Source organism: Podarcis tiliguerta (genome assembly GCF_965153285.1).
Source record: "Podarcis tiliguerta genome assembly, chromosome: 5".
Taxonomy (NCBI): Eukaryota; Metazoa; Chordata; class Lepidosauria; order Squamata; family Lacertidae; genus Podarcis; species Podarcis tiliguerta.
In genome coordinates, this window is record NC_139538.1 from 94,018,391 (window position 1) to 94,032,842 (window position 14,452).

Sequence of the window (14,452 nt, forward strand, 5' to 3'; positions counted from 1 at the left end):
TCCTTAAGAATGGATAGGTTTGATCTTCTTGCAGTCCATGGGACTCTCAAGAGTCTCCTCCAGCACCAGAATTCAAAAGCATCAATCCTTCGGCGATCAGCCTTCTTTATGGTCCAGCTCTCACTTCCATACATCACTACTGGGAAAACCATATTTAAATTCATTAAATTTCTATATTTATTAAATTTCTTCATCCAAGGATCACAGGATCACAGAGCAGCTTGCAAGAACAAAACAACATAGTAAGAAACAAAAACAATAACCCCCTCACAGTTTAAAAGGCCATAGATTGTTTAATTAGACAAAGGCCTGGGATAAGAGGAATGTTTTTGCTTGGCGCCTAAAGATATATAATGAAGATGCCGGGCAAAACTCCCTGGGGAAAGCATATTTTGTTTTTATTCCAATCCTTCTTCTTTACCTAGGAAAGTAATCGTTAACTCATGTTTCATACTGGGTTATGCACTCAGTGCTAAGAGATTAGAAGTGTAGGCATTGCTTTTAAGATGTTTGGACTAAGTACAGCATTTTAAATTAGGCTGTTGTTGAAAACAAAACGTTACTATAGTTGACATGCAAAAATAACAATTGAAATCAGGAGCTTGTTCTTTAAATATCTGGTTGTTATTATTTTTTTAAAAATACCCATCTTTCTATTAATTGTCCATTTATCTTAGAGTTGCCTTATGTCCAGAATTTCCCAGATGTATCCAGAATTCTGCACCTGCAAGCAGTGTTCGGGCAGAAATTGGTAAAATGTCTGGGGAAATCCGGACATGGGAAGCCCATGTCGGCAGTGTCATTTTTGCTGATTTTCTCAGAGATAGTTCTAAAACATCCAATTTCTGTCTGGATTTCACTTTTTGAAATATGGCAACCCTAAATTATGTACCATATTGTTTACAACTAGGAATGAGGAACAATTTGTTCCATCACCCAATCTGAAACAAACTATCTTGCAACTCCCAGTTGACTGCATATCTCTCCAGATTTTGCAGTGCAGTTTCAGTGCGCAAAAGTGATATTTCCTATCAACATTTTGTTCAAGATGCATATTTTATGATGAATGCATTGAAATGAGTATATTTTATGCAAAAAGAAAAAATGAACAGAAAATGGGAATGATTTAAATGTGGTCTTTTGTGATTCCTTTAATAAAACTCCACACAAAATGGATGGAAAGGACTTGTGCTTGCATGAGCAAGCCTGAAATGGCACAGAATTCGGAAGCCTGGTCCATCTCTGGTTGCAACAAATATATAAATGTTATGGGCTGAGGAACTGCAGTTGCATATATCTAAATGGCACTTTAATTTCTAGTTCATGTTAATTAGAAAGCATCTAGAGGATGAAAATGAAACAGCAACTATATAAACCATTGTGCAAAATATTATTTCAATCTGTGAGGAATATGTCATCTATCAGGCTATTCCATTTTGGACACCATCTTCCTGTCTCTAGGCAGACATACTACTTCACAGGGGAATGCATCACATTAAAACTAGAACTAAAACTGCAATTTTGAGATTGCTTGATTACATACATATGGAAGAGGCCATCTGAATTTCATATCAATCCATGCATAAATATAGCTACTGCATATATGTGCTGTTAAGTAGATGAATTGGTTTCACACAGAGATATATCCATTTCTTGATCATGCAAGGTAACCTCACACAGACATGCAGTACCTATCTTCTTGCCCCCAGATTAGAACTCTGATGTTTCCTTGAAAATCAGGATTGGAGTATTGGAAAGGGAATCAGTTACCCACTAGGGGAGAGTGGTTATGTAAGCTTTCAGAATACTTAGAATTAGCCAAATTGACAGACATAATAAGACAAAAACCAAAAAGTAAAGTTAAAAAAGAATGGGAGTGCCTAAATGAACACCTCAAAAGTCAAGGTTTGAGGACAGAAATCTGGCTGAGTCTTGAATAACCTTGTGAAGTGAAAGGATAAGAAAGAAGGGTTTATACCTAGATGTTAGGATAGAGATGATAAGGAAAACAGGAAGACACAATGAGAGATAAAGGAGGTGCTGTGGGATTGGTGGAAGTCAATGTTTGTTGTTGTTTTTATAGTGTTTATATTATTAACTTGTAAGATATTATATTATTAACTTGTAAGATATGGATTTGTTTTTGGTTTTTTTTTAGTTGTTGCTTTTTTAGTTTTTTGAATGTTGGTTTTTGTGTGTTGTGTATTGTTATTTTTCAATATTTTTCATGGTGGTGTTGTGTGGAAAATACTAATAAAATTTATTTAATAAAATTAAATTAAAAAAAAAGAAAATCATGATTGGAGAGAAGCATGGATAAGTGACTCGCTATAGTGGAATGTTTATGATGATTCTAGTTGTAGTTCCCAGGTAGGATTCCAGGAGACAATCTGGCAGACTTATCCATCTTTGTTATTGTCCTAGACTAGCAGGACATAGACCCCTTTGGGATGAATTAATCATTTATCTTTTTATTTATTTATAGGAATGTTTATAGATAGCTTCTTCCTAAAAACATGCCATTGTTGAGCAAAATATATAACAAGTACATTAAAACAATGCCCAAAATGTGTCAAATTTTTTCATTGTAGCAGTGTCGGTCACAGGCAAAACAATAATTCATTTGACAAAAGGGGCTACTGTGGCTTATCAGTTGAAGTGTGCTGAGTCTGTTCTTTAGGAAAAAGCATAGGGGAATTAGATACTTCCACCAATCAGCTCGCCTTCTAATTACAGGATATTGTGGAAGATGCTTTGTTAGCTCCTCTCAGTATATTTTCATAATACTTATATTATGGTGGTTCTAGCATGCACCGGGTAAACTGTTGCATTATCATCATTTAAGTCAGTTTGTATCCTGAAGTATGAAACCAAACTGGTCAAACGTCTTTGCAAGTGGGGTGAAGGATATGAACTCCACCAAACCACTTGTTGTGTATGGTTTGAAATAATCCTACATACAAGTGAGCGAGAGAAGATAGCCATCCCTGTTACAGGCAGACCTATGGCCAGAGATTTATTGAAAGAAACTTAAGAGTTCTTGCAGAAAAACCAGTGGAAGTATCTTTATAGGGAGCCTCTCTGCCCTTCATGTCTCTCTTGCCTATAACAAAAATATTAAAATATAAAACCCAGGCAAGAGAAAGAAACAGAGAAATGAACACACCACTAGCTTCTGTCTGCCACTCTTCATCACAACAGCTATCCTGTTGCTAATTTCTGTTGCCTGCTTTCCAATTCGTAAAACGAGAAATGACACAGCTCAGTCCTAACAGAGAGGACATAATCTCAGTTACAAGATGACTCTCTAATCCTAGATTTATAGTCAATGGATAGGGTTATTAATTGGTGACGCCTGCAGGTACAGGAATACAGAGTACAGTGATACCTCGGGTTAAGTACTTAATTCGTTCCAGAGGTCCATTCTTAACCTGAAACTGTTCTTAACCTGAAGTACCACTTTAGCTAATGGGGCCTCCTGCTGCCACTGCACCGCCGCCACATGATTTCTGTTCTCATCCTGAAGCAAAGTTCTTAACCCGAGGTATTATTTCTGGGTTAGCAGAGTCTGTAACGTGAAGCGTATGTAACCTGAAGCGTATATAACCCAAGGTACCACTGTACCAGCTAATTCATGCTATGGGAACTATAAAGCCCTGACATGCAAAAGAAGTTCCAGGGCTGGGGTCTTGGTGTCTGGCCAGCTTAGTTTAGATGAAGCCTAAACTACCATCTGTAGTACATACCATTGTCTGACTCCTGTTCCTGCAGGAGTATATACCAGGCTTTCATTATGCCACATCGTAATGCTCATTTAGGCCCCTTTGAACCAGCTAGCTGCATCTTTCATCTTGATGTGCTTGTACACCCCAGCCCAGAGCTAACGGTTGCCTCAAGTGGATAGTTGCTCATGACAAGAGATGAATACAAGCCACTTTCATTGGACTGTATTTTTAAAAACAAAGGCAGGCTAATTTTCATGTAAAACCCCACCTGGATTCCCCCTTCCCCCAGTTTGCTTATTCCTCTCTTTGTGCACCAAAATGCTTCCGAAATGTTGTGCTTCGGCTAGCTTTCCATGCTATCCTTCATCCCACTTAGAATCATAGAATCATAGAGTTGGAAGAGACCACAAGGGCCATTGAGTCCAACCCCCTGCCAAGCAGGAAACACCATCAGAGCACTCCTGACATATGGTTGTCAAGCCTCTGCTTAAAGACCTCCAAAGGAGACTCCACCACACTCCTTGGCAGCAAATTCCACTGTCAAACAGATCTTACTGTCAGGAAGTTCTTCCTAATGTTTAGGTGGAATCTTCTTTCTTGTAGTTGGGATCCATTGCTCCGTGTCCGCTTCTCTGGAGCAGCAGAAAACAACCTTTCTCCCTCCTCTATGTGACATCCTTTTATATATTTGAACATGGCTATCATATCACCCCTTAACCTCCTCTTCTCCAGGCTAAACATGCCCAGCTCCCTTAGCTGTTCCTCATAAGGCATCGTTTCCAGGCCTTTGACCATTTTGGTTGCCCTCCTCTGGACACTTTCCAGTTTGTCAGTGTCCTTCTTGAACTGTGGTGCCCAGAACTGGACACAGTACTCCAGGTGAGGTCTGACCAGAGCAGAATACAGTGGCACTATTACTTCCCTTGATCTAGATGCTATACTCCTATTGATGCAGCCCAGAATTGCATTGGCTTTTTTAGCTGCTGCGTCACACTGTTGGCTCATGTCAAGTTTGTGGTCAACCAAGACTCCTAGATCCTTTTCACATGTACTGCTCTCAAGCCAGGTGTCACCCATCTTGTATTTGTGCCTCTCATTTTTTTTTGCCCAAGTGCAATACTTTACATTTCTCCCTGTTAAAATTCATCTTGTTTGTTTGACCTTCTTCATCTGATGCAAAGCAATCACTTGAATTTGTCCCCTCAGAGATTTGTTTTTAACTGAACATATATATATATTGCATAGGGCCTGTAGAGGACTCCTTGGCGTATTGTCAGAAAGCCAGCCTGGGACCTATGCATGCACGAGGCCAGCCCACATTGTCATGTATTCAATGGAGAGCCTTCTGGCGGTTCTCCCACTGCGAGAAGCAAACGATTACAACTACCCTGTGATGTTCGGATGTATACTTTTAATACATAGCAATAATGCATTAAATCCACATCGCTAGAGCTATCAGCTGCAGTCATTCATGCACACCAGTGTGGCTGTTGCTTAGCAACAGCAACTTACTACTACAGTGAGATCATGTGATCTGGAATTTAATCACTGGCAGGAAGTGTAGTAGATTCCATTTTAGGTCAGACAGGTTAATCTCTCAAATCCCAGTATTAATCCTCTTGCTGGCTGAAGCACATATGACACATATCTTTACGTTCATTGTATTGTTTCCAATTCCCTCCCCGCTGTATTGTATTTGGAAATGTGTGGGTGGGAGAAGTGCAGGACTTAGGAGAGGCCTACCCATGAGGCAAGATGAGGCAACTGCTTCAGGCGGCAGGATCCACAGGGGCAGCAGATCTGGCCTCCAAGGCTTCTGCTTCCTTTGCTGCGAGGGTAGCAGCAGCTTCAGCATACTCCTTGGAGGCTGGCTCTGTCCCCTTCTTCTGCCTCTCCAGCTGCCTCTTGGCAAATAGGAGGTTCTGCTGGTACCCTTCCACCCTTGGTCCTAATGTAGATTTTCAATTACTTCTTCTTCCCTGGCAGTGGTGGGGGGAGAGGCCATTTTGTGGTCCGCTTCAGGTGCCAAAATCTCTTGGGCTTGCACTTGGGCTTGCACTTGAGGGCACTCAATACATCTCATGTGTGCCATAGACATGGGAGATGAATGTTACTCTCAGATTATGGATGAAGATGAGGGTGGAAAAGTTTTTTCTCTCTGGGCAGTGCTTATCAAACACAAAAGCAAGAGCAGATTGGTTTACAGTATATGTTAACTTAAAGCTACCACAGGTGTTTTTCATTTTGTATTAAGGGTGTTAAGGTGCCACACCTTACTTGTGCGGTAGTTGTCTTCTTTAACGTTTCAGTATTCAGATGCTACCACTGAAATATTTGGAAGGAATTTTGTGCTGAAAGCAGAAGTTTCAATGGGATTAATTAAGTCAGAATGAATGTCACACTATATCTAAAATTTTGAAGAAGCAGAAGATTTATTTAATATGGTCTTTGAGTGTTTAGTTATAGGAGCTGCATTTTCTTTTCAGTCTGTCCCTTAAAATCAGAGATATCAGTATTAGAGCTAAATTTAGAGCTTCATGTAGTTTTTCATTAGATGACAAATAACATGAGGGGAAATGTAAATCACACATCTTTGCAAAACACATAGTCAGGAGTGGGTTATGTCTGCCCGAGTTGTTTATTTTATTTACCTAAATCCTTATCTGCACTGTTTGGGACAAAGCCAAACAAATTATAAAAATGTGGTTATTGAGCAGGTGAGAAATTGATCAGCTGACATGAAGCAGTTATTGGGGGGGATGCAGTAATCATACTGCTAAAGTATATTAAAAAACAAAAAAATTGTCCAGTAGCACCTTAGAGACCAACTAAGTTTGTTCTTGGTATAAGTTTCCATGTGCATTCACACTTCTTCGGATACACTGAAACGGAAGTCACCAGACCCTTATATATAGTGGGAGGGTGGGGTGGGGTTTTTCTCAGGAGGGTAGTAGGAGATGGGTGATTGACTCAATGGGTATGGTAAACCTGTTGACAACTGTTAATGACAGCAATTAGTCCTACAGGAGAAAGCAATGGATAATATGTAATGAGACAGGAATCTAATATCTCTATTAAGACCAGGTCTCTCCATAGTTTTCAGTTTAGTGATAAGTTGTAATTCAGCAACTTCTCTTTTCAAGTCTGTTTCTGAAATTCTTTTGTAATAAGACAGCTGCTTTGAGATCCTGTATTGAGTGTCCTGGAGATTGAAGTGTTCTCCTACTGGTTTCTGTGTCTTGTGATTCCTGATGTCAGATTTATGTCCATTTATCCTTTGGTGTAGGGTTTGGCCTGTTTGTCTAATATGGAGAGCTGAAGGGCACTGCTGGCATTTGATGGCATGCACAATGTTAGAAGATGGGCAATTAAATAGGCCTGAGATGGTATGTTTGATGTTGTTGGGTCTGGTGATGGTGTTGTCTGGGTGTATGTGGCAGCAAAGTTGGCATCTGGGTTTATTGTAGGCTCTGGTGCCAGTGTCCATGCTAAAGTAATTTGTAAACTTTAAAAGGAGAATGTGGATGTGATCAGCTGGGCTACTCTCCCCTTTAAAACACGTGAACAGGATGTTTTCACTATTTGTGATGTGATTCTATCTGGCTATTTAATCTTTTTTCATTCTTTCACAGATTAAAGAATGGCTTTGTTTAAACTGCCAGATGCAAAGAGCTTTAGGCGGCGATTTGGCTCCAGGTCCTCCACAGCCCTCTGCACCCAAGCAAAAGATGCCTGCTCCAACCGCAGCAAGCAAACCAGTTTCCCAGCCACAGCAACCGACACAGAAGAAAGATGTTCCTCTAAAACCTGATGTTACCCAGTCACCTGAACACAAAAAGCCACCAACACAAATAAAGCAGCCAACCGTGCCCAGTTCTCCTCCTGCAAAACCAAAACTTCCCCCTGCTGAAACTCAGCCAACAGAACCGGCCCCCAAATCTGACCAGGCCAAGCAGCCATTGGTTGAAGACAAACAGAAGCAAGCTAGTACTCAGAAACCCACAAGCGATACTGTGCCTACGCCACCATCAGATACCAAACAAGAATCACCCGGCCCGAAAGCTGCCCTCGCTCAACAGAAAGTGGCACAGACTCAGAGATCGGAGCCTGCTAAATCATCTCAAGACACACCTCCGCCTGCAGATAAAGCTGCTCCTCCAGATTCCAAAACTTCGTCTCAAGTGTCTCGTCAGAAGTCGGATCCCAAACTTGTTCCTCAGCCTCAACCTGGGTTGGATTCTAAGGCTCAGAAGGTAGGCGAACCAGGTGAGGTGAAAGAAGACCCTAAGAAAAGGCAACCCCAGGCGGCTCCTAAGCCAGACGCCAAGCAGGCTCCCAAAGGCCAACAAGGCACCACGGGGCCCAAACCCACCCAGGCCCAGCCACAAGCTCAGCAACCTCCCAAAGCCCCAGAGCAATCTAGATTATTCAGTCTTAACATAGGAGGCATCACCGATGCTCCCAAACCTCAGCCAACAACCCCTCAAGAAAGAGTCACCGGGAAGCTCTTTGGATTTGGTGCTTCAATTTTCAACCAGGCTTCCAATTTAATCTCTACAGCAGGCCAGCCAGGAGGTCAACCACAGGGTCCTCCATCGGGGTCCCCCTCGAAGCAACCGCCTCCTGGAGCACAGCCTCCTGCCCCACAAAAAGATACCCGTCAATCCCAGCCATCTCCCAAAGCAACACCTGTGAAGAAAGAAACAAGGCCTCCTGTGGCAGAAAAACCAGAGCCACCCAAAGCTGACGGCGGCTCCTCTGTTAAGGAAACAGACGCTGGGAAGAAGGCTTTGCCTGCCAAAGACATCAAGCCTCCAGCTGTTGAAGCTAAGCAAAGTGCCGAGGCACCAAAAACGAAGCCTCCTTCGCAGCCAGCGTCTTCTTGTCCTCTCTGTAAAACTGAGCTAAATGTTGGTTCTAAGGATCCTCCCAACTATAATACATGCACTGAATGCCATAACGTCGTGTGCAATCTCTGTGGATTTAACCCAATGCCGCACATAACTGAGGTAGGCAATATTTTATTTTTGCATTGATATTTTTGTGAACCACTGTTTTGTAAGCCTTGAATACAGAAGAACATTTGATCAGTCTTCCTGGGAGTAAGCGCCATTCAGTTCAGTGTAGAATGTTTCCAAGTAGGCATGCATACCATTGCACTGTAAGTATATGGGCTTGCTAGCCATTCTTTTTGTGTGTTTGCTTTTTTATATAAAGTTTTTAATATCTAGATGCGATTTCACTGTGAAGTTTGAACAGCTTCAAATGTGTAAATGCAGAGGAGAAAAAGGCTACGCTTAGGGACTGTATTATCTTCTGTAATTTGCTCCGTGGATATTTCTGCCAGGCTGGGATGGCAAGAGTGTTTGCTTTAGATTCACTTACCACAAGACTGGGTGACGGATGCCTGCAGTTTATTTACTTACTTGTCTGATGTCTTTCCAATTTCAGCATAGTGCTTGAAAAAGTGACATGTAGAACAGCTTCCTGTGGTTTTTCCCCTTCTTGCATTTTGCATCTTACTTTTTGTGTTTGTGAAATGTTGTAGATGGTAAACAAAATACCATCTTGTAAAATGAACTTCCTGCTTCCAACTGAGGAAGTTTTTTGTTTTGTTTTTTAAGAATAAATTTGATGCATCTTTCCTAGATTTTGAAGCTAAATATGACTGGCAGCTTTGCAGCTATTATTGGTAGAAGCCAATTTGAAAGTCCCCTTTTGGTCTTGCAGCCCCTTAACACTATCCTGTTTTTCTTCTGCTAATTCTGGTTTGATCTCTTTGGCTTTGTCATTGTCCTGGTTTGGGTTGACCATCGAGTAGCTGAATATGTTGAATTTAAATCTTGTGGGATTTGTTTTGCAGAACGTTGGTTGATCTTTGATTACATATGGTTTGAGATGGTTTGTGAAACACCCAAAGACTTTGGCACACAGAAGTGTGTGAGCTCTGAGTTAGAAGATATTATGTCTTAAACAGTAGAGCATGTACCCTTTCTTTCATCAGCTAGTTTAGAGCCACTGTACCCATTACCTGGAAGCAGTGGCGTAGCGTGGGGGTGCAGGGGGGGCCGGCCGCACCGGGCGCAACATCTGGGGGTTAGGGTTAGGGGGCGCAAATCCACGGGTTAGGGGGCGCAAATCCACGGGTTAGGGGACGCAAATCCACGGGTTAGGGGGTGCAAATTACTTGCCTTGCCCCGGGTGCTGACAACCCACGCTACGCCACTGCCTGGAAGCAAAGAAACAGGAACCACAGCTGACTTCTTCAGCACATCCTTCCGTAAGCCTAAGGCTGGCACATGAGAGAGAACAAAGATGTATTATTCTCACCAGTGAGATGTCATTGTCCATTTGTAGCAGGACAGGAAACAACCTCTATGAAGAGAAACAGAAAAAGATTCTGAGCTGATGTAAAACACAAATGTTGATTTACATGTCAGCTCAGAGCCTATTGTTTAATGGCTTCCATAGAAAATAAGAGGTTTTAGTTTCTGATTAACCCAACCATCTGATTTATATTTACCTTAATGCCAGGTTCTCTAAAAAGCAAACAGCTGACGATTTAATAAATGAGAATTTATAGATTTCAAAGACCCATAGGGTCATATGTACTCTGATGGATTATCATGAATCTTAGCCAATGTTCTTACCCAGTGATTCGACCAGCGGGGAGGAGCACTGTTTACTAACTCCTTAATTAGCCATCCTGTGGACTTGCAGTGAAGGTAGTTCTATTTTTAGTACACGTGGAAGGAGAAAACACAGGAGCTGCAGATGCTCACAAATGAAGCACCGTAGCAGTGACCATTTTGTGCAGTGATGCCAATGGAAACCTAAAGAATATTGACTTTGTGTGGTTTATAAGTTGATTAATTTCAGTTTGGGGTTTGGGTTCCCTGCTGGGAAGATGTTTGAACGTGCATTCTAGTTGCGGCTGTTGTTGCTGATGACCGTGATGATGATAAGAATCATATTAGGGGGAAATTGCACAATAAAAACTAAAGGGGAAATCTAACTGTCGGTAGATTACAGGGATAGGAAAAATCTAACTTGCCTGTGATGGGTTGGTGAGGAGATGTTTTATTCCTTAAAACAAAACCTAGCTAACAAAATGCCCCACAGACCAGGGCGTGATCCAGAGGCGTCAAGGATTAGTTTAAAAGGATGCAATCTCAAGAACCAAATTTGAAATCTGTTGTGGGTTTCATTATTATTATTATTATTTAAAGGCAGGTTTTTGTTCAGACACCCCTTCCCCCGCTTGTGACATGGCAGCAAGGGACCCTTCCTCAGGCAAGTCAAGAACCCAAGTCATAATTGATGTGAGTTGAGCTGGCACTGCTGTTAGATGCTGGGTTCGTGCTGCTGCCTTTAGGCCACAGAAGAAGCTGGAGTGGAGGTGGTGAGGCTGGCACGATCACATATTTATGATTACATATTTATTTAAACCCCACTTTATTCAGCGGGGCTTACAGGTAAAATGAGAACAGCAATGGCCCTTGTGGTCTCTTCCAACTCTATGATTCTATGAAAAACATTGGGGGGGGGACTAATAATTAAAAAACAAGTACAGTGGTACCTCGCAAGACGAATGCCTCACAAGACGAAAAACTCGCAAGACGAAAGAGTTTTTTGTTTTTTGCGTTGCTTCGCAAGATGAATTTCCCTATGGCCTTGCTTCGCAAGATGAAAATGTCTTGCGCCTTTTTCTTAAAACCGTCAATGCATTCCTATGGGAAACGGTCAATGCATTTCCTATGGGAAACCGTGCTTCGCAAGACAAAAAATTCACAAGACGAAAACACTCGCAGAACGAATTAATTTCGTCTTGCGAGGCACCACTGTAATCAGTACAATTGTTCATCTCCTTATCTATGATCTATTAAAAACAATCTGATTTTTATTTGCAGGCAGCCCCCCAATTACACGTGCCCAGTTTTTGTGTGACCAAGTATCTGTGCATTGTGCTGAGCCCAGAAGTGACCTGGAAACATCATAAAGATGTTCCTGAAACATCACTGAAAGGGCGGCATGGGGGCGAGGCAGGACGTTTGCAGGCTTTTTCAATGGGTTTCAATTATATGTGGTTTTTCTGACTCGTGCAGAGCCTCAGAACATAACCCCCGTGTAAACAGTGGGCAGCCTGTATCCCATCTGCCATGGATGTTTTAGTAGAGATTTCTGCATTGCAGAGGTTTCCTCCCAACTCTACAATCCTACGATTCTCTGATGTTATATGAACTGTTTTGAAAGGTGCATTCTTGTGCAAGCGTGCTACTTATTTAGTAATTAGGAACTGGCTGTTCACTTTCAGAAATTTAACTTTCAAATGAGAAAATGTGCTCTCCTCAGAGTGAAAACACAATTTAGTCCAAAACTAATGTGAATTTCAGTGACCTGTGTCACAGAGCCACTTGGATTACAATCAAGCCAAATGAAAGGAAGTTGTCTTTGTTCTGACTTGGACAGGCGGGTGGCAAAGTCACAGTGGGCTGCCTTGTTTGCCTTGTGAAATCGTTATAGTGGTGTAGTGGACTTGGAAAGGGGACATCGAGACTTGGTGCTCAGCTGTGAAGCTGGCTGGGTTGCTTTGGGCAACTCATCACCTCCTGGAATTTGAAGGGAGAGGCAGCTGATTTGGTACGGGCAGACTTGTCTCATTGTGTATAGGAATTATTTGCCCATCTGAGATCTGCTTTGAGATCTCAGATCGGCAAATGATGAGTGTATTTGAAAGAAGGGAATCTTGGACTTTTGACTTGGAAGAAAAATATTATTAACACCATTTTGTTCTGGCACTGTTACATAAGAAATATAATCTTTGGAATTGTCTGTGTAGCTCTGGGAAACACTGTGCTTATTGTTGTGTGGGGGGTAAGGTTTTCCTAAAGACATCCAGTTGTTACAGGCTTCAAGTATTATTGAAGTATTATTGGGCTTGAAGGTAAAGGACACCTGACAGTTAAGTCCAGTTGCGAACAACTCTGGGGTTGCGGCGCTCATCTCACTTTACTGGCCGAGGGAGCCGACGTTTGTCTGCAGACAGTTTTTCCAGCTCATGTGGCCAGCATGACTAAGCCACTTCTGTAGAAACCAGAGCAGCACATGGAAACGCCGTTTACTTTCCCACTGGAGCGGTACCTATTTATCTACTTGCACTTTTTGACGTGCTTATGCTGCTAGGTTGGCAGGAGCAGGGACCAAGCAATGGGAGCTCACCCCGTCGCGGGGATTCGAACCGCCGACCTGCCAAGGCCCTAGGCTCAGTGGTTTAGACCACAGTGCTACCCACATCCCCTATTGATCAATTCACAGGGTTTTTCTTTTATAAAAAACTAACGAAAACAACCCTCAAATATAGTATTGACATACACTGCTTTCTAGTAAAAAAAAAAGTTATGGTAATCATTAATCACATTTTAAAGGTTGAGTTGGATGTGGCTGTTGTATTTTCTAGTCTTTTTTAGGTCAGGACTCAGTGCACCATATGCTGGTCTTCTGTTTTAGTTTTGTTTAGTTCCTGGCACTGTGTTTGTCTTTTTAATGCGGCTATTTGTTTGGAATTAATCTAGTTATTGTGCCAAAGGAAAGGATAAACTGAATGTATAAGGCATGTTTAAAGAAATAATTCGAGAAGAAGGATTACAGAATTTAAAAGATTTCCTGGTTCAAATTCCTCAGTGAAAATAGTTAAACCGAGACCTGATCTCAAAGATGTAAGCACTGTTATACCATGAAAATTATTTTTTGCTGCTGGCCCCAATATCGAAGGGAGGAGAATCTCTGTTCAACAAGAATGCGTCCATCTTCATCAGAGCCCTTGCAAACACACAGCTAAGAGCCAAACTGCACATAATTTGTCAGATCTGGGACTGGAATTCCAAGCATATTCTCCTTGTCCTTAAAAGCATACCAGTAGAGGGAAATGTATTGGGATCATGACTTCTACCTTTTCCCTATGCTGATTCTACAGTGTGAATCATCTTAAAACGCCACCACTGTTACTGGTCACAGAAGGGAAAGCATGCAAGACTTTATGCTTCTCCTTCTCCAACTAGCAGAGTGTTTGTGTGGATGTATTTCGTATTGGAGATTGGGCACAGTATGGAAGCGTTACCCCTCCCTCTGCATCATGGCCCAGTCCCCATTGTTCCCCCCAGTTGGGTTTAGAAGAAGAAAAATATATATTGGAGATGCAGTCACAGCTCTCCCGCATAACACATAGGCTAAATTGCACAGTACGTCTCCCAGCCCACCAGTGTGGCCTGTTTTGTGGAAAGGCGCAATTTCATGCATCTTCTCCCAGTGCGCTGCCTCCACAAAACCACACTTGCATTAAAAGTGGCTCACCTGTGCTGCCCCAGTCTTCCCACATCTGCTAAGTGGTATTGACACCACATCTGGCAAGCCAGCACTGCCCTGTTGTCCACTGGGAGAGCCGCTTCTGATATACATGAGGGAACAGAATGCCTGTATGCTACCCACATGCAGTGGCGTAGCGTGGGTTGTCAGCAAGGCAAGTAATTTGCGCCCCCTAGCCCGTGGATTTGCGCCCCCTAACCCGTGGATTTGCGTCCCCTAACGCTAACCCCCAGATGTTGCGCCCGGTGCGGCCGGGCCCCCCTGCACCCCCCACACTACACCACTGCCCACATGCACACAGTTCAGTGTGAATAGGCAAACACTAAGTAGTTGATATCCTTTTATATATATAGGAAAGCCAACCA

General features: G+C 42.3%; 1 protein-coding gene across 2 annotated transcripts in view; it reads left to right on the forward strand.

The window, feature by feature from the left end:
- The window catches only part of PCLO (piccolo presynaptic cytomatrix protein), a gene marked incomplete at its 5' end in the record, with an annotated part of 246,970 nt that overhangs the window by 33,966 nt on the left and 198,552 nt on the right, over positions 1–14,452 (forward strand). For both annotated transcript variants that reach the window (XM_083440693.1, XM_083440692.1), the window contains one exon: positions 7,358–8,734. In XM_083440693.1, coding sequence (XP_083296819.1) covers positions 7,358–8,734 — 1,377 coding nt within the window. The remainder of the gene's footprint in view (positions 1–7,357; positions 8,735–14,452) is intronic.